The 22,567-nt window shown below is 35.2% G+C and overlaps 1 protein-coding gene across 2 annotated transcripts in view; it reads right to left on the minus strand.

Annotated features, from left to right (window-relative positions):
• The window catches only part of COL4A5 (collagen type IV alpha 5 chain), a 230,249-nt gene that overhangs the window by 97,121 nt on the left and 110,561 nt on the right, over positions 1 to 22,567 (minus strand). For both annotated transcript variants that reach the window (XM_039233533.1, XM_039233532.1), the window contains exons 3-9: positions 20,417 to 20,506; positions 13,008 to 13,052; positions 7,974 to 8,018; positions 7,824 to 7,886; positions 5,465 to 5,518; positions 5,093 to 5,119; positions 2,958 to 3,038 (exon numbers count right to left, since the gene is read on the minus strand). In XM_039233533.1, the coding sequence (XP_039089464.1) occupies positions 2,958 to 3,038; positions 5,093 to 5,119; positions 5,465 to 5,518; positions 7,824 to 7,886; positions 7,974 to 8,018; positions 13,008 to 13,052; positions 20,417 to 20,506 (405 nt within the window). The remainder of the gene's footprint in view (positions 1 to 2,957; positions 3,039 to 5,092; positions 5,120 to 5,464; positions 5,519 to 7,823; positions 7,887 to 7,973; positions 8,019 to 13,007; positions 13,053 to 20,416; positions 20,507 to 22,567) is intronic.

Consider the following 22,567-nt stretch of genomic DNA (forward strand, 5'->3'; position numbering starts at 1 on the left):
ACGTACAGAAATCAGTTGCATTTTTATACACCAATGATGAAGCAACAGAAAGAGAAATCAAGAAACTGATCCCCTTCACAATTGCACAAAAAACCATAAAATACCTCGGAATAAACCTAACCAAGGATACAAGAGATCTGTATGATGAAAACTATAGAAAACTTATGAAGGAAATATAAGCAGAATTTTTAAATGTATAAGAATAAAAGGATTAACTATAAAGAAATTCAACTAAACAGAATGGATGCAGCTTTTAGAAAACTTCTGTTTTACAGTGGTAGATAACAAATGTAGGACAAATACACAGTAAAGAAGTTTAACAAACTAAAGTGATAAGGATGGGCATTTACTGGGGCTTTTACACTAGAAATGGGAAAGGAAGAGCTACCAGTTTCAAGGTGGCTTTTCTATTTTAAAGGAAAAAATAACTATGTATTTACCCAAAGAAAATAAAAACACTAATTTGAAAAGGTATATGCACTACTATGTTTATTGCAGCATTATTTATAATAGCCAAGATATGCAAACAACAGATGTCCATTGATAGATGAATGGATAAAGAAGATGTGGTACACACACATACACACAACATACACACACACACACACACACACACACACACACAGGGATACTCCTCAGCCATAAAAGGAATGAAATCTTGCCATTTGCAACAACATGAATAGATCTAAAGGGTATAATGCTAAGTAAAATAAATCAGTCTGAGAAAGATAAATACCACAGGATTTCAGTCATATGTGGAATTTAAGGAACAAAACAAAGAAAAGAGACAAACAAAAAAGCAGATTCTTAAATACAGAGAACTTGTGGTGCCAGAGGGGAGGTAGATTGGGGAATGGGTGAAATAAAGGGATTAAGAGAACACTTATTGATTGTGATAAGTATTGAATAATGTACAGTTGAATCATTATATTGTACACCTGGGACTAATATAACACTGTATGTTAATAAATAATTTTAATAATAAATTTAAAAATTTAAAGATTTTTAAAAGATATAAAAATTAAATTAAATTAAAAATAAATAAGATTGAATACAAGAAAGGAAGTGAGAATAACTGGAACAACAGATCAGGAAATTATGTAACTATTGTGGAACACAATCTGGCATCTTAAAAAGCTGAAAATTGATTCCAGTGAACTCCAGCAATTCTATATCTAGGTGTAAATCCGAGATTATTCTGTAATTTTAAAAAATCCCAAAACAACTAAATATTCAATAATAGGAGGCCAGAGAAACAAACTGTAGTATATTCACCCAATGGAATGTTATAGGGAAGTGAAACTGAATGAACTATAGCCACACACAGTAATATGGATGCATCTTAACATATCAAACAGAAAAAGTTGCAGAAAACTGAATAAATGCTATATTATTTTCAAGCAAAATTAAACACTCTTATTTACAGATATACATATATAAAATAAAACTGTCTTTAAGAAGCAAAAGAAAACTCAAAATGGTACTTATATCTTGGTAGAATGCAGAAGGATGTACATCCCAAGGGAACCACAGGCTGATTCAGAATTATTTGAAATATTCTAGTTCTCAAATGTTATTTTGGGTTCATAAGTGTTCATTTGGTAGTTATGCTTCATAACCTACATATATTTTGCATGTATTCTGCTATATTTTCAAATATTACATAACAAAAAAAAATGAGCTATAGGGCAAGTACCAGAGTACTTTAGGAGCACATGGATGGGTGATGTCAAGCACGGAATGAGATGGCAGTTACTGAAAAAAGTCCCTGACATTATATCTTAGTAATCAAATATTAGAAAATACTGATTTTTTTGGCAAAGGGATCAATTCTTGTGAAATACAAACCTTAAGAAATTATCTGGTCTATAAATACTCGAAAGATATTGCTGTCTCTATGTGTATTATCTATAGTCTAAAATAACTTATTTTTGGGGCACCTGGGTGGCTCAGTCGGTTAAGTGTCCGACTTCAGCGCAGGTAATGATCTCCCAGTCCGTGGGTTCAAGCCCCACATCAGGCTCTGTGCTGATCCAAAGCGGGCTCTGTGCTGACAGCTCAGAGCCTGGAGCCTGTTTTGGATTCTGTGTCTCCCTCTCTCTCTCTGCCCCTCCACCACTTGTGCTCTGTCTCTCTCTGTCTCAAAACTAAATAAACTATAAAACTTTTTTTTTAATTTTTAAAAATAACTTATTTTCTTAAGATTATGCTTGATGTTCACTATGCATAAATTTTATTCCTTCAGGTTTTAAAATATGTTCATGTGTTATGCATAACTAATAGTGTTACAAATTACGTCTTCTAATATCCTAAATGGGAGACCTATAATTTGTATTTTTAATCAGATCATTTACAATTATCAGGACTACCCCTACTACTTACTGATCCTCACAGCACAAGAATAAGAATACAGAAGCCTAGGGGCGCCTGGGTGGCTTAGTCGGTTAAGCGTCCGACTTTCGCTTAGGTCATGATCTCGCGGTTCGTGGGTTCGTGCCCCGCGTCGGGCTCTGTGCTGACTGCCAGCTCAGAACCTGGAGCCTGTTTCAGTCTGTGACACCCTCTCTCTCTGACCCTCCCCTGCTCACGCTGTCTCTCTCTCTCTCTCTCTCTCCTAGAAATAAATAAAAACATTAAAAAAAAAAATTTAAAAAAAAAAAATAAAAAAAAAAAAAAAAGAATACAGAAGCCTATTTCTGCCACCAAACCCAAAAACAAAAAGTTCCATGGAAACTGATAGAAAGATAAAAGAACAAAGCAGTCCTTTATAAAAATTCTGCCTGGTCCAGACTGCTTTTATTTTCAGGTATGAAGTACATGCGATGTTTATCAAACTTTAGATGATGAATTCTTTAACTAAAACAGAGGGTACTAAAGGCTGAAGAGGAAAAACTGATGTTGTCATTGTATTTAATCAATAAAGAAGAAAATAAAAGAGAAAATCACTGGATGCTTACTTGTATTCCAGGAGGACCTGGATATCCTGGATTACCCTTTGGTCCTGGCAGCGATGACATAATTATACTACCTGGTTCTCCCTGAAACAAATTATCAATGGAAGTTGTAAGTAACTCTTACAACACATGAAAACTGGCAAGAGCACAAAAAACGATCTGAAATTAAATCTGTCACATAAATGTCCTGAAGATTAGGCAATCTCAGTAATTAACATGAATAAATTTACCTTTTAAAGAGAAATGGGGAAGTGGCCAGAATACACTGAAGTGCACTCTATTTATTAAGAGCCTGTGATATGTTCAGTTACTCATTCATTACAAAAACATTTGTTAAATATTAACATTTGCCAAAAATTGTGTTAGGCTCTGGATACTCAGTAGTGAAGGAGACAAACAAGATCTCTGTCCTCATGTTGCTAACAATATACTAGGGAAATGAGACCATAACATGTAAACAAATAAATGACAAAATGTTCTATAAAAGGCTATGAAGAAAAAACATGGTACATTATAAAGAAATAGTGGAGGACTAAAAACAATTGCTAATTATGTGACCTGACAGAGGGGCTAATTATTGTTACAATGGCAATCATGATATATAAATGTATCACATTAACATGTTGTATACCTTAAATGTATAGTGTTATATGTCAAATACATTTCAGTTAAAAAAATAGTGGTGGAAATTAGTTTGGGTAGTCAAAACAAGAGCAATTGGTGAAGGCAACACACAGGTGGAGATCTAAAGGATAAGGAGTCAGCCATGTGAAAATGGGTAAGAGTAGTACGTGGTTTAAGGAGTATGTGTAAAGAATCCCAAAAGTGAAGAGTTTGGTACATTCAAATAACTTTAATGTAGACCCATGTGATGAGCAAGCCCAGGGAAAAGTGGTTTAAAGAGAGGTCTGGATATGTAGGCTGGACCAGAACATGCAGGTCTTACAGGCCATGGAGAGGAATATGGACTTTATCTCAGCGGCAGTGGGAAGCCCTGTGAAATTTAATTATTGATTTATGTTTTTAAAAGATCATTCTTGACTACTATTTACAGAATAAGTCAGGCTGGGAGGTGAGGGGATAGTAGCGGGGAAAAAAAAGACTAATTAAGAAGAAGCTACTGCAACAGTCCAGATGAGATATTATGGTTAGTGTGGTGGCAGTGAGGATGGAGAAAAGTGGATGAATTTAAGATATATTTTATTTATTTATTTATTTATTTATTTATTTAGAGAAAGAGAGAGAGGGAGAGAGAGAGAGTGCTCAAGCAAGGGAGGGGCAGAGGGAGAGGGAGAGAAAGAATCTTAAGCAGGCTTCATGCTCAGTGCGGAGCCCAATGTGGGGCTCAGTCTCACAGACATGAGGTCATGACATGAGCCAAAATCAAGAGTTGGATGCTAAACCGACTGAGTCACCCAAGCACCCCAAGATATATTTTATAGGCAAAATTAACAATATCTAGTGATAGAATGGAATGAGGAGGTGTGTGAAGTTGTAGAAGATGTAAATACTAGCTTTCAAGTTTTGGGGGGTCTGGGTTTACTTTGAGTGTGTTAATGTGAATGTCTGGGGAATATCTGAGTAGAAGTCAAGGAGGCAGTTTAATACACGCATCCAACTGAAAAGAAAAGTCTATTTTAGAGATATAAATGAAGGTATCCAGTAGCTGGATAGTAAATAATACCATGAACATTAACAATATAGCTAGGCATAGAAGAGAAGAATGGGTCAGAACTGTGTTCTGATACCTGCTGCACAGAATAGAATGAGCTTGTATAGAAGACTGTGTGATGACCAGAGAGATACAGAAGCAAAATCACAAAAGAGTAGTGTCAATGAAGTCAGGGGACAAAACCTTTTCTAGAGGGAGCAGATGGTCAACTGTATCAAAATGTAATGGGAACTGAAAGTATCAGAAATTTGAAATGTGAACACACATTTACAAGTGTATCAGCATATAGGAGATACTTAAAGCCATGGGAACAGAGGAGATTACTTAAGGGTAGCTTATGTGTACCTGCATAACTTCCAGAAATATTCATTTTAAGGCAGAAGTCAGAGACATTATCTGATTTGAAGTTGCAGGCTTTTCAAATATTTTATTTAAAATGTTTACTTTCCTAGCATGAAATGCTTACCTTCATACCTGGGATCCCAGGAGGTCCCTATTATTAAAAAGAAAATGAATTGTTTTATACATATCAGAGGGGATTGAGCAAAAAAAAAAAACACTGTTTTCCAAATAGTCAGTTGAGTAAACTACTGCAGGGCCATTCTAAGTAGAAAGTATCTTAGGGTACTTAGAGATGGCATTTATATGAAATACAATAGAATCCTTACTTTTAACACAGAGCTATACTACCAACTTTTTTTTCTAAAAATCTTCTAATAGTTTACTAGTTTAAAATATACCAACTTTGCTCCACATAAATGCACTGAGCTCACTTTCTATCCTTCTGTTTCTTCTGCAAATTCCCATGTTCACTATAATTCCAAATTTTATAACTTACTGGAGGACCCTGTAAACCAGGAAAACCGGGACTGCCTGGAAATCCACGTTCTCCCTAGAAGGAGTTAAAATGAAAGAGTAATGGAGTAACAAGAAACAAAGAATAACTATACCAACAAACAATGACTTATTGAAAACATTTCTTTAAAAGCCATTTTGAAACATGCCAGATTGCCAAAAATTCATTAGCAATGAATTTTCCAATTACTTCCCTTTGCAATTACTTCTGTATCAACTGCCGATATCAATTCAACCTTCTAAAATACTTTTATCCCTACTCATCAATCCCAATCAGAAATAAAGAAAAAAATCTTCTACTGACAAATCCATTTTGAGACAATCACACCACAGATTCCTGGTCATCATCACATTTAATAGTTAATGATTTGTCTCAATTTCCTGGCCATGTATTATATAGATTCTTATTTTAACTGCCCCATTGCATTTTTCTTTTATTGTAAAATAAAGAGGAAAAGATGATAAGAGAATGCCATTAATATCACCAAGAGCACAATAATAGCAATAGTTCTAGCAATTGCAGGTCATTATGTTTTCTAGGCACCCAATTTTTCTCACTCACTATTGTAAAGTACTAATATGGACGTTTGGTTGAGAAAACAAAAGCTAAAAAAAGAGAAGAGAAAACAAAAGCTAAAATTGCTGTAGAAGAACCCCAATGCAATCTCCTTTCTAATACCTACGTGCCATGGTAATCCTAGAGACATCCATGTCAGAGGCTTAAAAGAGAAAAATTATTACAGCTCTGTGACTTTGACTTATTGTCCAGTACTCCGCTCTCCATCACTTTTTACATATGGAAAAAAAGGCCCAGAGAGAAAGGAAGTGGCCTGCCCATCAAGTTTAGAAGACAGAAAACAAAAGAACCCATATATTTTGAGTCCATTCCTAGAGTTCATTCTATTAGTTACACAGTAAAAAATATATTTAAGAACATTTAATCTGAGAGTATACATAATAAATCCATTTAAAACATTTTTGCTCACATAAATGGGGGCCTCAAAACACAAACTAATCATGAGATCTGCTAAGGTGCTCTTTTATGAAAAGAAACAAAAAGATCCCTTTAATCATATAGTATATTATATACATTATGGATACATTGGTCTTCAAATTTGCAACTTTGGCTAGTGGTCTGTTACTCTAGGCATGCTGGCAAACAACCAGTATAGACACAAGAATGAAGCCCATTTTAACAGCAATGTTCCATGCAAACTAACTCCACATTGGTCCTATGAATGTAAGTTCATCCCAGCTGAAATGAAGAACACAAGTAAGCCTCACAAGTCCAAAATAAAAAATGTATTGTTGTTGTTATTATTATTGGCTATTATTGTTGTTGTTATTGTTGGTGGAGGTGTTGGTAAAGGTCACAATGATCTGGAGAAATACTGGAGGTAAAAATAATTTTACTGCCTTGAAGTATATACTACAATAATTAACACAAAAATATAGCCTTCATGATACAAAATAGTTTGTTCAAGTGTTTTTAAATATGTACCCTGTATAAAATCTAACACATGACATTGGCTAGAAATATCTAGGATATTTCATGAACAGTTCCATAGAGTATCATGTACAGAATGGAAAATGCTGAAAAGGATATACAGAAAATAATAACTATGTTGCATTAATATACAGGAAAAGGAAAAAAGTGAGGGAATAAGATGCAAACTATCAAAAAAAGAGCAAATTTTCCTCATTGTTTTTCCTTGCTAACACTTTATGATATATCCAAATAGTTGATGAAAGACAAGAAAAGTAGGTAATGAAAAAATAAGTTTTTTCATATGTAAAGTTTTATTTTTTTAAAGAAATGGCATCATTTTTGCCAAAAGAGAAGAGTTACCGTTTTCATACTAATAGTTTATAGTGAATACTGATGTGCTGTATTATAGGTAGATTTTTAGGATTTTTCTTAAGGAAGTTATTAGGCAAGGTTAAAAATGTTTTAAACATGAGTTTTTGAAAATTTAAATTGTACCTAGTTTTAAAAAGGCAAAGTAATGAATGACATTCACAAGTATTACTCTTAACAGCTGATGTAATATTTGAAACATATATATCCTGATTCCTTTTTAACTCTCATCCTGCTTTACACTAAAGTCAAAATAGGATTAGATAAAATAACCTTCAATCCAATGCAATATTCCAGCTGAATACATGTGTTTAGAGAATTACTGATGTTTTAATACATTGAAAATGTTAACTCACAACATACCCTATATATGTCCTAGACATGTAGCTACTATATCGCCAACATTCTTCACACTGATTTCTTTAAATTTTAAAATCTATTATTATCAAACATGTTGCCTAAGATTAAGTTGAAGAAATCTCACCTTGGTTCCATTGCATCCAGGGATACCTTGAGGTCCTGGGGCTCCATCATGGCCTGGCATTCCCTTTGAAAAGGGATATAGCACATATATAATATTTCTTTTAGATTACTTTTTAAGGAATTTTCAATTAAGAAGCCAAATTCTACTTACAGGAAGACCTGGTGTCCCTGGAAATCCAGGAAGTCCAGGAGGACCCTATAATAAGAAATAAATTCCTTGAACCAAACAACAATCAGTAAGAGTAAAATTATATTCTACCTAAAGGAATTATGAAAATTACATTTAGAATAGCAATGGACAAATGTGTCTCATTGATTATTACCATTCATTCTTGCTCTAGAAAAAAAATTCCTACACGTGTTTAAAAATCTCTTTTTAGGAAACTATACAAGCAACTCCTATTTGAGGGAGCATTGTCTTCATTGCACTTAGCAGGAGCAGGCAAATTAGTGTAAGAAATGTCTTTTCTAAAAGATAAAGCAGTTCTGCCAGGTTGGTGATGAATACTGAAATTTAGCAGGGGATGGGTAAGTGGCAAATGTATCTGCTCCTGAGAATATCAATGTGATCACTCCAAAAATTCTTCAATCAAATTTCCCTGTCAGAATTGGCAAAAATACAACTTTGACAATATTCTCTGTTGGTGTGGCTCTGGGAAAAGGAACTCTTATACACAGCTAATAGGATTCAACACCATGGAGAGAAATTTGATATATCTAGCAAAATTACACATTTTAACCCTTTGAACCTATTGAAAGGTGGACTAGAAATTATGAAACAAAATCAGAATTGCAAGGTTACTGACTATAACATTGTTATAACTAACATTTAGAAATGACCATATAACCATAATTATAGCTAAACACTACAAACAATAGGGACATAACTACATAAATTATGGTATGTCCACATAATGTTAGCCTATGCATCTTTTTAAAAAGATCAGAAAAATCTATGTGCACTGAAATGTGTAGTAATCTCCAGGACATAATTTTAAGTAAAAAAAACCCAACAATAACAAAGTATAAGTGGTGTATACACATATGCTACATTTTTATGAGAAGGGTGGTGATACAAAACAATGAAAAGATAAACCAAAAATAGTAAAAATGAATACCTATGGAGGAAAGAGGAAAAAGAATTGGAGAATGGCAAGAATGGGTGGGAAGCATCTCTGATTACACCACTGTTAAACAACACTGTAAATATTTTAAATAATTACAGATAAAAACTTAGAAGAAGTAAAAAATATTACTAAAAATTGAAAACAAACTGAAACTAGTAAACCTAATATATACCAAGTTGTTGACATAAACCATACAAGAAAAAATTATTTCAAGTGCCTCTAAAACATATTTTGATTGCACTTAGTGAAATTAGTCCGTTCAAAGAGGAAAAAAAGAACAGCAAAGAAGTAATCAACGGCATTTAAGAATTCTATTATTATTATTAACATTTAAATTGTTATTTTTGTTCACTTGCAAATTGCTATTTTCAAGCTGTCGTAGGTAGATTGTAGGATAAAGAAAATAACAAATTATATTAATGTTATTAGGAACCAAGACTTTCATCCCAGGTAGGGAAGGTGGTGGGGAGGGAGAGTAAGTATACAAACTTCTTTTCATTTTAAATTTCAATTGGAAGTAATAATATAAGCTCATGATTTTTTTTCTCTTAAGAAAATTACATATTTCCTAAGTCAGGCAGAGAAGGACAAATACCATATGTTTGCACGTATAGGAGGATTAGGAGGAACTTGACGGAGGACCAAGGGGGAGAAGAAGGGCGGAAATGGTGGGGGAAAGGGAGAGAGGCAAACCATGAGAGACTCTTGAATGCTGACAAAAACTGAGGACTGATGGATGTGGGGGGGAGGGGGAGATGGGCATGAAGGAGGGCACTTTGGGGATGAGCACTGAGTGTTATGTAGAAACTAATTTGACAATAAACTATTTGTAAAAAAAAAAAAAAAAAAAAAAAAAAAAAAAAAGAAAATTACATATTTCCTAATTCTTTCAACTGAAAAGACATCAAAACAACTGACCACAAGTAGCCACGAAAACCCCTAACATTAGACGGTAGCATTTAAATTACATCTTTCACTAAAGAAGAATCTAGAATCAGATATATGATCACTTTAAGATTTGGAGAGTAAATGTACAAGATGAGCCTTAAGAGTCTTGTGTCAGACAGCAAGGAAGTTACCAAAGGTCAATAGAGTTTGTCAACGGGACAGAGAACAGTGGCCAATTTAAAGGGGCTCCCAGAGACTAAAGATAGGAGAATTTTGGCTTCAAAAATAGTAATGATTACAATTGACTTAACCACATAAACTTCACATGTTTATAATGATAACAAATTCTAAAAACCTTTCTGACCATCATTCAAAGTTGCTGGTATACTAACTCGTTACCCTATTAAAATAACTCATTACTCCATTACAATTCCAGCTGATAAATTAGAATTCTAGCTAATAAATGATTCACAGAATTTTTAAAATCACCATTTTGCAACTCTGAACAAAAAAAAATGGATCTAGGCAATGATCATCAATGACTACTAAACCACTGGATCAAAGTTGACAGGGAAATTTTGGTGCAAAATCAGGCTCATATACCTGAACTACTGATCAAACTTAATAAAAAAAAAAGTGGGATAACAGATATTTGTGTGAGAAGATGTAATTCATTGGTAAGTACATAGCACTACAAAGTATTTTTTTCTATTTTCTTTAATTTTTTGCAGTATAGTTTATGTATAGTAATGCACAAATCTTAAGTGTACAGCTGTTTCTATATCCCCAGAAAGTTCTCTAGTTAGTGACTCTTGCAAGGCAACCCCTAGTCTGTAGGAAATATGGGGGACAGAGGAATAATTTAAATGACATAATGAAGAAACAGTCAGATCAAGAATGTAGAATGCAGGGGTGCCTGGGTGGCTCAGTTGGTTAAGCGTCCAGCTTTGGCTCAGGTCATGCTCTCCTGGTTCACAGGTTCAGGTCCCACATTGGGCTCTGCGCTGACAGCTCATGGTCTGGAGCCTGCTTCAGATTCTGTTTCCATCTTTCTCTCTGCCCCCCCCACTCTGTCTCTGTCTCTCTCCCTCTCAAAAACAAATAAACATTAAAAAAAATTAAAAGAATATAGAATGCAGTAGAATACAAATGACCCAGTTTCTCTAATAGCATAATAAAAAGAGGCTTAAGAAACATAGCAACCAAATGCAATATGCGAAACTTACTTGGATCCTGGTTTGAACAAACCAATTGTGAAAAGACATTCCATCTTTGAGACAACTGAGGAAATCTGAATAAGGACAGGGTTTTCAAGTATATTTGAAAAATTATTGCTAGTTTTTTGAGGTGTAATAACAGTATAGTGGTTACATGGTTATCAGAGTAACATATTGAAATATATATTGAAATACTTATTCATTTGTGGGATGGTTGATATGAGGGATTTACCTAAAAATATTCCAAAAAAGTAGTGGGGGGGGGATAGATGAAACAAATTTGTCAAAATGTTGCTAACCTTTGAAGCTGAGTGATGGGTACATAGAGGTTGATTGTACTATAATATCTGTACATTTGGATATACTTAAAATTTTCCATAATAATATTAAAATTTGTATGTCAAGAGATGCCTCTGAGCTGAGACATAAGGATGCAGGAACTATCAGGCTACCCATTCCTAAGCACTTATGAAGTTCTAGTTGAGGGACATGGACTACTCAGGCACTCCCAGACACTTGCAAATGGGAATTGAGAGAATGGACAGTTTTGGGGGTTTTTTTTTGAGTCTCAGAAGTGCTTATGACATAGTTAATGGTAGCCGTAGTTATTATGAGATATGATTCTTAGGAAGAGCTTCAATAATCTATTGATACCCACTTATTACACAATAACATAGAAACACGTCTGCTAATAAAAACCAAGGGTTTTGAGTTTCTTCCCTGCTTTTCCAGTTCCCTACAAACACCAGGCATGAGTAGCACATAAGGTAAGCTACATGTTGTTAAGAAGTATATAGCAAATAGGATGTTTTTAATGTTTATGTAAAATTTGTACAGCTATTAAATTTCTGGAGATCAAGGGATCAGAATGTCTTAACTGTCTTTATCACACAAATAGACATGCTATGTCATCACCCATGTATTTTAGACTTGTATAAGTATATTCATCAATCTATGAACACAGAATTTTAGAGCTAAAGGCACCTTGGAGATTGTACTGTTGACTCTCTAATTTAACAAATGAGAAACTGAGGCTCAGAAAAGTTAAATATTATTTCCCAAAACTCAGGAATATTTTTGAACTACAGTTTCTTCCCAGGTCTAAAACACACTGAAAGATATATGTCTACCTAAAAGCTTTTCAGAAAAATTACACTAAATGTGTACTTCCATTTTGAGACACATCCTGATTTTCAGAACATTAAAATGAAAAAATTACACATCTTAGAATTGAGAAAACGTTGTATACTTCCAAAGTAGTTTTCTTTTAAGCTTATTTATTTTTACAGAGACAGAGAGAGCGAGCAGGGGAAGGGCAGAGAAAGGGAAAGACAATATTATGAAAGCTCCACATTCTCAGCACAGAGCCCAACAGAGGGCTCGAACTCAGAAACCATGAGATCATGACCTGAGCCAAAACCAAGAGTTGTACCCTTAACCCCCTAAGCCATCCAGGTGTCCCCAAAGTAGTTATTTTTTAACATAGTGTTTAAATTAGTGCTTCCCAAACTGACTCTCTTCAAGATACTCAAAAAAAGTTACAATATTTGTACATGGCACATTGGGAAGTGTATATAACCTGCAGTGAACGGCCCTCTGAACCCAGAGGACTGAGATGATCACAGGTTGGGAAGTTATGTTTAAGTCAGTTGTAAGATGTATATTTCTAATAAATTGACAAATTTCTAGAATTTAGCACTTCTGTATTTCTTGTTCACATAAAGTAATTTAAAATCTTCGTATATTAGCTTAAATAGGCACCTAGATATAAAGATAACTGCCGAAATAATAAAAACGTATTATAGACATATGCCAATTCTTAACTAAAACTTTTTAAAGACTACTTCTTTTTACATTTTACTAGGAGTCTTTTCCAGTTGTCTCATAACACCTCGTTTGCTTTTTCTCTGTCTTGACCAATAAAACATTTGATATACAGCAAATATCACTTACTCTGATCCCTTTTGGTCCTGGTGGCCCTGGGATTCCATCATCACCCTGAAAAATACAACAGATTTAGTTCTTGTTCCTCCAAAAACAGTCCTCAAATAACTAAATTTAGATTATAACGATAAGAGAGTTAAAATTTTGTGAATCTTTGTGAAAGTGAGAAACTTACATACCCAAGGAAGAGCATTTATTATTGAGACTCAAAGCACCAAGGAGCATTATATGATAAAAAATAAATAAATAAGAAAGGTCGTGGGGCGTCTGGGTGGCTCAGTTGGTTGTGCTTCTGACTTCGGCTTGGGTTATGATCTAATTGCTCATGAACTCGAGCCCCATGTCAGGCTCTGTGCTGACAGCTCAGAGCCTGGAGCCTGCTTCAGATTCTGTGTCTCCCTTTCTCTCTTACCCTCCCCTGCTCATGCTGTCTCTCTCTGTCTCATAAATAAACTATAAAAATTTTTTAAAAAATCATACAAAACAAAAATGAAATAGTGGTACTGATACTCCTCAAATCATTTAATGCATAAGCAAAATACAAGCTGAAAATGTGGGCAGTTTCTATATATTTTTAACCACTATTTTGTAAATTTTATTATCTTTTCTTTTAATGTTTTATTTTTGAGAGAGTGCAAACAGGCAAGGGGCAGAGAGAGAGGAGGACAGAGGATCCCAAGCGGGCTCTGCACTGACAGCAAAGAGCCAGACGCGGGGCTTGAACTCATGAACCTTGAGATCATGACCTGAGCCAAAGTAAGATGCTCAACCACTCAACCAATCTGAGCCACCCAGGTACTCCAGGAAGTTTCTATATTATGTCAATCTGCTGCCATGCTGGTAATAAATGGTATTGTCTGAGCCTAAGTACATGCTGGTCTTGAGTTTGCTGTTTTAAACCTTTGCTTTGTTTTATAAGGCACTTTCTACAGGAAGAGCTTAGGAAAGAACAAGAATGAACCAGAGACTTTCCTTTCTAGCTTCTTCTGTAGACTACAGGCAAAACAGGCTAACCACATGTGAGTTAATCTATTTACCCATTTATAGTTTCAATTGCACTGTTGTGAAGTTAAGGTTTTTCCTAAGTTTTTATTAACTAGTTTTTTTTTTTAATGGAATAAAGAAAACCCAATTCTGCTCCAAAAGATGGGAATTTTAGTGGAACATATAGCTAGTAGGCCGCCACCTGAAGTTTTAGATAGATTTTATTAAACTAGGACATCTTGCTTTACACAAGTGGCTTCTAAATTACACAATTCACAACTTTAGAGGCTCCACTGGGGGTTCCTTGATGCCTATGTCACAGCTCTCTTTCAATCAGCACAGCTCTGTTTTTATGTTTTATGAGGGGCTTCCAGGAAAAGCTTCATTTGGGAAAAGGGTTATCTGGTATATTAGTTTCTTATGCTGCTTTTATAAATTACTACAAAATTAGTGGCTTAAACCAACACACTCTTACTGTTCTGGAAGTCAGAAGTATGACAGTGGTCTCAGTGGCAGAACCCTGTTGCTTTCTGGAGGTCCTAGGAGGATAAATCCATTTCCTTTCTTCCAGCTTCTAGAACAGCCAGCATTAATCAGCTCTTCAATCTTCAAAGCCAGCAATGGTTGAATGAATCTTTCTAACATTGTATCACTTCTACACTGACTCTTCTGTCTCTCTCTTCCACATTTAAAGGACTCTTGTGATTATATTGGGCCCACCTAGATAATCCAGAATAATCTCCGTGGTTGAAGATCAGCTGATTAGCAAATTTTATTCCATCTGCAATGTTAATTTTGCTTGTCTATATAACCTAACATATTCACAAGTCCTGAGGATTAGGTCATGGACATCAATTAGGGGGTGGACATTATTCTGCCTACTATATTTAACTTTTAAAAAGTTTAATAATCTCTTTCCATAACAGATTCATCTCGAAGGAGGTTAAAGTAAATCCAGTTCTATCTTAAAACAACCAGAAGACTGCTTAATGAATCTTTTTGGGTCTTTCCACAAAAGGCAGGAATAAGACAAAGATTCTTTAATGTTGTACTGGTTGTACTAATCAACATGGTTAAATAAGAGAGAAAATAGAGGTATAAAAATTGGAAAAGATGAGGCAAAACTACCACTAAAAGCAAATAAATGATTGTATGACTGGAAATGCAAGAAAAGTACATGAAAGCCTATTATAACCAATAAGGCAACTCAGGAAGATAACTGTATACAAAATTAATATGAGAAAATCAATAGCTTTCTTATATACCAACTACCAGTTAGAAAACATAATGGAATAAAATATACAGTTTATAGTAGCAAAAGCAGAATAAAATATTTCAGAATAAACTTAATAAGAGATGTGCAATATTCATAAGAAGAAAAGGTTAAAATGTTTCTGAACTCCAAAAGAAGAAATTAGAACAAATGGAAAGGCATTCCATGTTCTTGGATAATATGAGTCAACATAAAAAATAGTCAATTCTCAATAAATTTAGTTAAAATTTGACACAATAAACAAATAACATGAGTTGCTTTAAAAAAACTGGATAAGGTGACTCTAAAGTTCAGATGGAAAAATAAATAAGTAAGAACATTGAGGAAAATTCTGAGAAAAAAAGAGCTTAAGTAAGGGATACTAGCCTTGTCAGATACAAAAATACAGCATGATACATCAGTAAGTAAAATAGTTTGGTTCTGACATTTGAATAAGTATATCATTGGAAGAGTATGGAAGGTCTAAAACAAGTGCATATATTCACATGAATTTGGTTTATAATGAAAGTAGCACTGCAAATCAATGAGGAAATTTATATTAGGACACACTTGTGAGGACATCTGTAAAAAAATAAACATGGAACTTACATCACAAACCACACACCAGGATGAACTGCAAATAAAACTATTTACATGAAGAAATGAAATTATTAAAATACTGGAAGAAAATATGGGAAAATTATTTTGTAATCTTACAGTAGGGAAGGCATTTCCTACTCAAAATTCAAAAGCCATAAAGGACCTCTGAAAAACACAGAGATACAAAAATACACACACACACACACACACACACACACACACACACTCCAACTAGGGGACTTAATTGCAACCTACAACACAGACCAAGGGTAATCTCCCTAATATATAAATAGCTCATTAACATATAAAACCAATAATACAGTAGAAAAATGGACAAATGATATGAAGACAGTTCATAGAAAACACAAATGATTCTTATACCTGTGAAAAGATGCTTAATCTCACTCTTAATAAGAGAAATGCAAACCAAAAGCATTGAGAGACCATTTTCATCTATCAGATTGACAAAAAGCCAAGTCTCATAATAGGGTTGGTGAAACTATAGGGAAATTGATCTTCCTGTATATTGCCGAACCAAGGATAAGTCATATAACTTCTTAGGGAACAATTTGGCAATATCCATAAAAATACATAAATACATGTACCCTCTGAGCTAGCAATACACTTATAGTAATATTAGAGAGATAAGCCCCTATTGAGGAAAAGATGTCTATTAAAATTATACATCTTAATAGCACTGTTTGTAATGGCAAAAAACTGAAAATTATTTAACTGATCATCAATAGGGGACTGGCTTAATAAATTATGGCTTATACATGTAGTGGAATACAATCAAGTTATAAAAGATAATGAGGAGTTTCTGTGTGTACTGACGTGAGATGTCTACAATATATATTAAGTGAAAAACAAACCAAACATGTTGAATATGCTACCACTTTATAAACAAAGGTAGGTAAAAGTGTGTGTGTATATAAGCATGTATGTGCATGCATATATTTGTATCTGTGTGCATATTCATAAAAAATTATGCATATTCACAAGAAAGTATTAGAAATCAGTATCTGTTAGGGATATATAGAACTCAGTGGCTAACTGATACAGGTAGAAAGGAAATTTTTTTACTATATACCTTCCTATGTTAATTTATTTTGTATAAAGTGAATATATTATCAAAAATTAACTAAATTTTATTTTTAGGAATAAAGAAATCCTTTGGAAATTTTTATATATACATGGTCTATACATGAATTTGTTTTCTATACCTTTACTTTCCTATATAAGAATATACATATTAAAGAATATTCCTACCAAAGTTTTGACTGGGCATATATGTCAACATATATGCATGTACTAGAACACCCAATCACATAAAAAGTATAAATTCAGATACATTGGGAAGCATGAAGTCAGACTGGAGATAGAGGTACAAAGCTGTTCAAATTTAGAGTCCCAAAAGTTTAGAAAGCAACCCAACCTTTTCATTGTACAGATACTGAAATGGAACCACAGCAAAATAGTGGACTAATTTCTAAATCTAAAATGCATACAATCACACCTTTAAAAACTGTCATACTATTGTACAATAGTTCTAGCTAATGCTAAATTATTTCAAAGGGATTCTAAAGTAGTTAACGTTTTTTTTTATTTTTTTATTTTTATTTTTTAATAGAGTTTTATTGAGATATAATTGATATACAGCCCCATATGTTTAAGGTGTACAACATAATGAGTAGACTTATATACATTGTGAAATGGTTATCCCAATTGACTTTAGTGAACATCCATCATCTCATACAGATACAAAAAAGAAAAAAAATGTTTTTCTCACGTGGTTAGAGCTCTTAAGACCTACTATCTTAACAATTTTTAAATATACCATACAATGGTATTAACTGTAGTCATCATGTTGTAAATTACATTCCTAGTACTTATTTATCTTATTTATATCCCTAGTACTTATTTATCTTATTTATTTGGAATTTTGTACTATTCCCCCTTCCTCCACCCCTACCTCTGTTCTCTTTTTCTGTGAGTTTGGTTTTGTTGTTGTTGTTGTTGCTTGGTTATTTGTTTGTTTACATTCCACATGTGAGATGGTACAGTAGTTAACATTTTTTAATCTGCCAAAATCTTTATTAAAAGTGCCACCTCTCTGCAAGCATGATGCACAAGAAACTCAGCCTCTAAACCTAGGTAAACTCAGGTGCAAGAAATACAAGTTTATTTTACTATGATTTGACTTACTTTCTATTTTGAAGCATCCACTTCACTACCATGACTGAAATTTAATCTAAGTTGCTTGGAAACCCCATCTCATTTTCATAAGGCTGTGTCTAAATTATGGAGAGCTTAAGGAGCTCCAAGATGTTGAGGGGTGAGATAGTCTAGTCCAAGCTAGAATTCATTGAGATGTCCCACACCAGTAGGATGCATGGATTACTGCTGAGTTAGTGCTCAGTTCCATCCACTTGACTCTTTCAGATCCAGCTGCTACTTCTGTGCCACTCTCGGATGCACAAGAAATACTCTGCTGTTTTTGCACTTCATTAGATATAAGAAATTCTGTTATGTGCCCCATCTACTTAACTTCTATGCAGTCATTTAGAGTCTTCCTTTCCCTTAGTGTAAAGTTCTACTCAGAAAATTTAGTGCAAGTCACTTCTGCTCTTGAATCTAATAAAACCTACCTTGATATACTGTCATCTCCTCAGAGATCATACCCAAGTACATCTCCACAATCTATGCCCTGATATAGTTAAGTGTTTAAGAGTATTTATGTATTTGAATTAATTTCTTCCTTTATTGGAAAGACTACCTGATGAGTATCCATTTGATCTTAATATTCTAGTGACATAATGTACCACTATTACGTGAAATAAAATTAGGAAAAAAAAAAGGTTTTCAAATTACTTTTCATTTCATTTCCAGGCAAAAAACAGGTCTGGCCCTATCATGGTCAGTTCACCAGTCTACCTAATACAGATGGTAAAGGGCAACCAAACAAAGAACTATTTTTAGAAAACCCAGAAACTTCTCCACATCTTAACATTCACTTTTATCTCTTCCCATTCCCTATCTTAACATGCACATAGGGTGATATCTTTGCTTATGGTCTAGGAGAGATTGTCTACACAGCAGTCAACAGGGAAAAGTCTTTCCCAACTGATAGGAAAACAGTACCTTTAGACCCATGCGACTGGGTATAGGGAAGAAAGGGTGTATAGATCTATCCTCTCATCTTTCTCTCCTGAAGAATAGCCTATGTGGCATCTACCTCACCAAATTCACTGATATACCTCTCCTAGGTAGTTGCTACCACTCTGAATTTAACAAAGTGCTGAATATGTCACTCACCATCCAACCTCATAGGTAAACACCTGACTGCTGTGCCACTGAATAAAACAAATGGACATGTCTCTAAAGATGAAACTTTTTAGTACCTCAGATACCCTAACCCTATCACACTGGACCTGATGTGTTGCCAGAGTTGGACTCTGACACTATAGAAACAAAATGCCTCCTCACATGTCAAATTGCTCCTGTCTGAGATGGGATTAACTAAAGTATCTAGGAAAAGGGAAATATCTGCCACTAGGGCTATTTTGACCTCAACAGTGGTGGTTTCCTTCTCCCCTATACCTGTGCCCACCTGACACAAATCTTCCTATGCCACATATGTATTCTACACACCAGAAGGGACTTTGGACTGACTGACCCCCATGGCAATCAATGGCTTTTATGCTACCAGCCATTGATACTGTGTGTGTCTCCCTTGGGGTATTATTATTTGGTAAAAGCCTGGCCTTCAACATCCCTACCAGTGTAACATGTACATATGGGGCACTGATAACAGACTTCCAAATATTCAAGATAGTACCTCTTATTGAGCATATCAAACTCAACAGAGTAAGAGGGGAATTCAAAAACCAGGTGCTCTGGTTACTGACGAGAACTGTCATGTTGTGGTATTGATAATATTCATGCATAAAGTCCAGGCAACTTTTCCCACTCAGGGTCATTCATTTACAACAAGTTGTATGCAACCTGTCTTCAACCTTTATTAAACTCATTAATGATACTATATCAGTTTTAGAAGCAGAACAGACTAGCCTCAATTCCTTGGCCCAAGTAGTGTTGGATAACAGCACAGCCCTCAACTTCCTCTTGGCCATCCAAGGCGAGTTCCTCATTGGTACTGCCCCATGGGGGAAAATAGGACAGTGGGGAAGTTGGTGCTTTTTCTAGTTAAACATTTTGCTTATTACACTGTCACAGTAAAAGGCTTGATTGTTCCTTTCATTTTGGCTTGTTGCCTTAATCAGCTACTCTGACACCTGGCAGTTTAGCTCTCTCCAGCTCAGCTGAACTCCTAACAAAATTCAGTTTTTGTTAAGGATCCCAATAACCACATACAATTAACAGCATCTTCCAAAAACATGAATATGGCAGTAGAATTCAGGTTTTTTAACCAACAACAAAATATAGACTCAGCTATTCTATTTTTTATTTAGGTATTAATTTCTAGCTATAATTCAGTAATTTTTAGTTGATTTGACACTTAGTCCCACATTTAAGATGCCTTAATAACTCTAGTATTACTGAATGGCAACCTGGCACATACCTTTTGTCCCCGAGGCCCTGGAGGCCCTTCTGGACCTGGAAATCCAGGCAAACCGGGATGGCCTTCCAAACCTGGAAACCCTCTCTCCCCCTGAAATTGAACAAGAATGAAAGATGAGTGAATTTTCAAGCACAGGCAAGGTTGAGATTCAAAAAGATCAAAAGATTATCTAGAGAAAACTAACTTAATTTAATGATACTAAATTCACAGTACCTACTAACAGGAGAAAACCCGTAAGATGTGAATGGAAAACCACAAACCATTATGAATTTCCTGTAAAAGTAAAAAACATATCAGAGATGAAACGAGGTTTAAACATACTGACATCAAGAGTTTACCATGGAAAATGGCAATAAATCCAGGAAACCAGGTCTGTAGGGGTTACATAAAATAAATGTGGTGCAGGGATGAAGAAGTGCAAAAGGAAACCATCTGAGTTTATTTGTTGCAGAGTAGAAGAGTTGCAGGATTATCCAGAAGGGAAATTGATTAGCTGACTGGAGATAAATTAGTCAGAAAAGGGCTCTAGAACATCAAATTTTTAATAATTTTCTGATTATAAAATTACTACAAAAAGGAATACATGGTTATTCTAGAAGCACAAAAAAACATAAAAGAAAAAACCACCAGGAGGAGGAGTCAAGATGGTGGAGTAGTAAGGGGACCCTGGCTTGTCTCATCCCTAGAACACAGCTAGATCAACATCAGACCATTTTGAACACCTAGAAAATTCATCTGGGGATTAATAGAACAATCCATAATTTGAGGGAGAGAATGTGGCAGGTACATCATGCAGAGAGGTGAATCAGGGGAGAGAAGAGGCCGGTGCCTTAGAAGAAGGAGCCGTTTTCATGGAGAGGAGAAAGAGAGAAGGGGAGATTGAGTAGGGCATCAGGCTTGTGGAAAAAAGCACTCCCCCTGAAAGCAGCTAGAGAGAAAGAGTGAAGACACGCACAGGGGATTGCACAAGAAAAGAGTTCCCCAAAATCATTTACAGGGGAAAAAGGAGAGTGTTTCAATACTGCCAGCTTTTTATAAACAGTGGAGCACAAAGTCTGAAGTTTCAGAGCTCAGCCCCTAGTGGTGCTCTAGTGAGGAAGCAGGGCAGAGCACCAGAAGCAGGCAGCATGGTCTAAGGATCTCCTGGGTCTCACAAGGAGAAGCAGTTCACCTGCTTGGACTGTGTTTGATAGACGTGATATGGCCTCTCCTGTGGCAAAAGACCCAGCGGGCATGTCATCAAGCTGCCACGCCATGTTCACCTGTAGAGGAACAAAGACGCTGGCTGAGGGCAACAAACCCTGGAGTCCATTGTGTTGCAATTTACCATAAACTCTGAGCCACTACCACTGTGTGGTGGCATGACCATTTCCTGGGACAAATTGGTCACAGTGTGCAGAGGCCATGGGTCCTAACAGAGGGGGTCTGTGAAGTGTGGGGTTTTGAAACACAGCCACAACTGAGATAAAACTTAAGAGAGAGGCACCGCCTGGTAGTGAGACAGCGTGGACACAGACAAGGGGGTTGGTGGGGAGCTGATGGAAGCCAGGGACACAGGAGGGTGGAAACTTCCCACTCCAGAAACTAGAGAGAAGGGTGAAACCATTTTCACCATTAGCCCACCAACACTGATCAACCTCAGTGAGCTAAACAGTGCCACCAAATGCAGAACAGAGCCAATACACCAAAGCCCTGACCCCCTGAGCCCTCCAGGCACATCTCCAATAGTGCAACTGGGCCTAAGAATCAGAACAGCAGGTCCCTCCCTCCAGAAGACCAGCACAAATCCCTTCCAAGGGTTTAGTCTACTGACCATAGACTGCTGCAAACTTTCAGCTCTAAGGGAAACTGGATCTACCTTCATGTGGGTTTTTTTGTTCATTTGTTTTGTTGTTGCTGCTTCTTTTTTTGTTTGTTTTCTTTTGTTTTTGGATCCAGAACAAGCAAATTTTTAAATCTTATTTGATCTTTAATTTACTTTATCATTTTTAAAATTTTAAATCTTTTTCTCTCTTCTTTTCTTTTTTCTATCAAGCTTCTCTTAGCAAGCAGACCAAAACATGCATAGCATCTAACTTCCTTTATTTGATTCTTTTAATTTTTAAATTTTTATTTAATTTCATTATTATTATTATTGTTTTTTCTTCCCTA

Source organism: Hyaena hyaena, unplaced genomic scaffold (assembly GCF_003009895.1).
Source record: "Hyaena hyaena isolate Hyena2069 unplaced genomic scaffold, ASM300989v1 scaffold_77, whole genome shotgun sequence".
NCBI classification, from domain to species: Eukaryota; Metazoa; Chordata; class Mammalia; order Carnivora; family Hyaenidae; genus Hyaena; species Hyaena hyaena.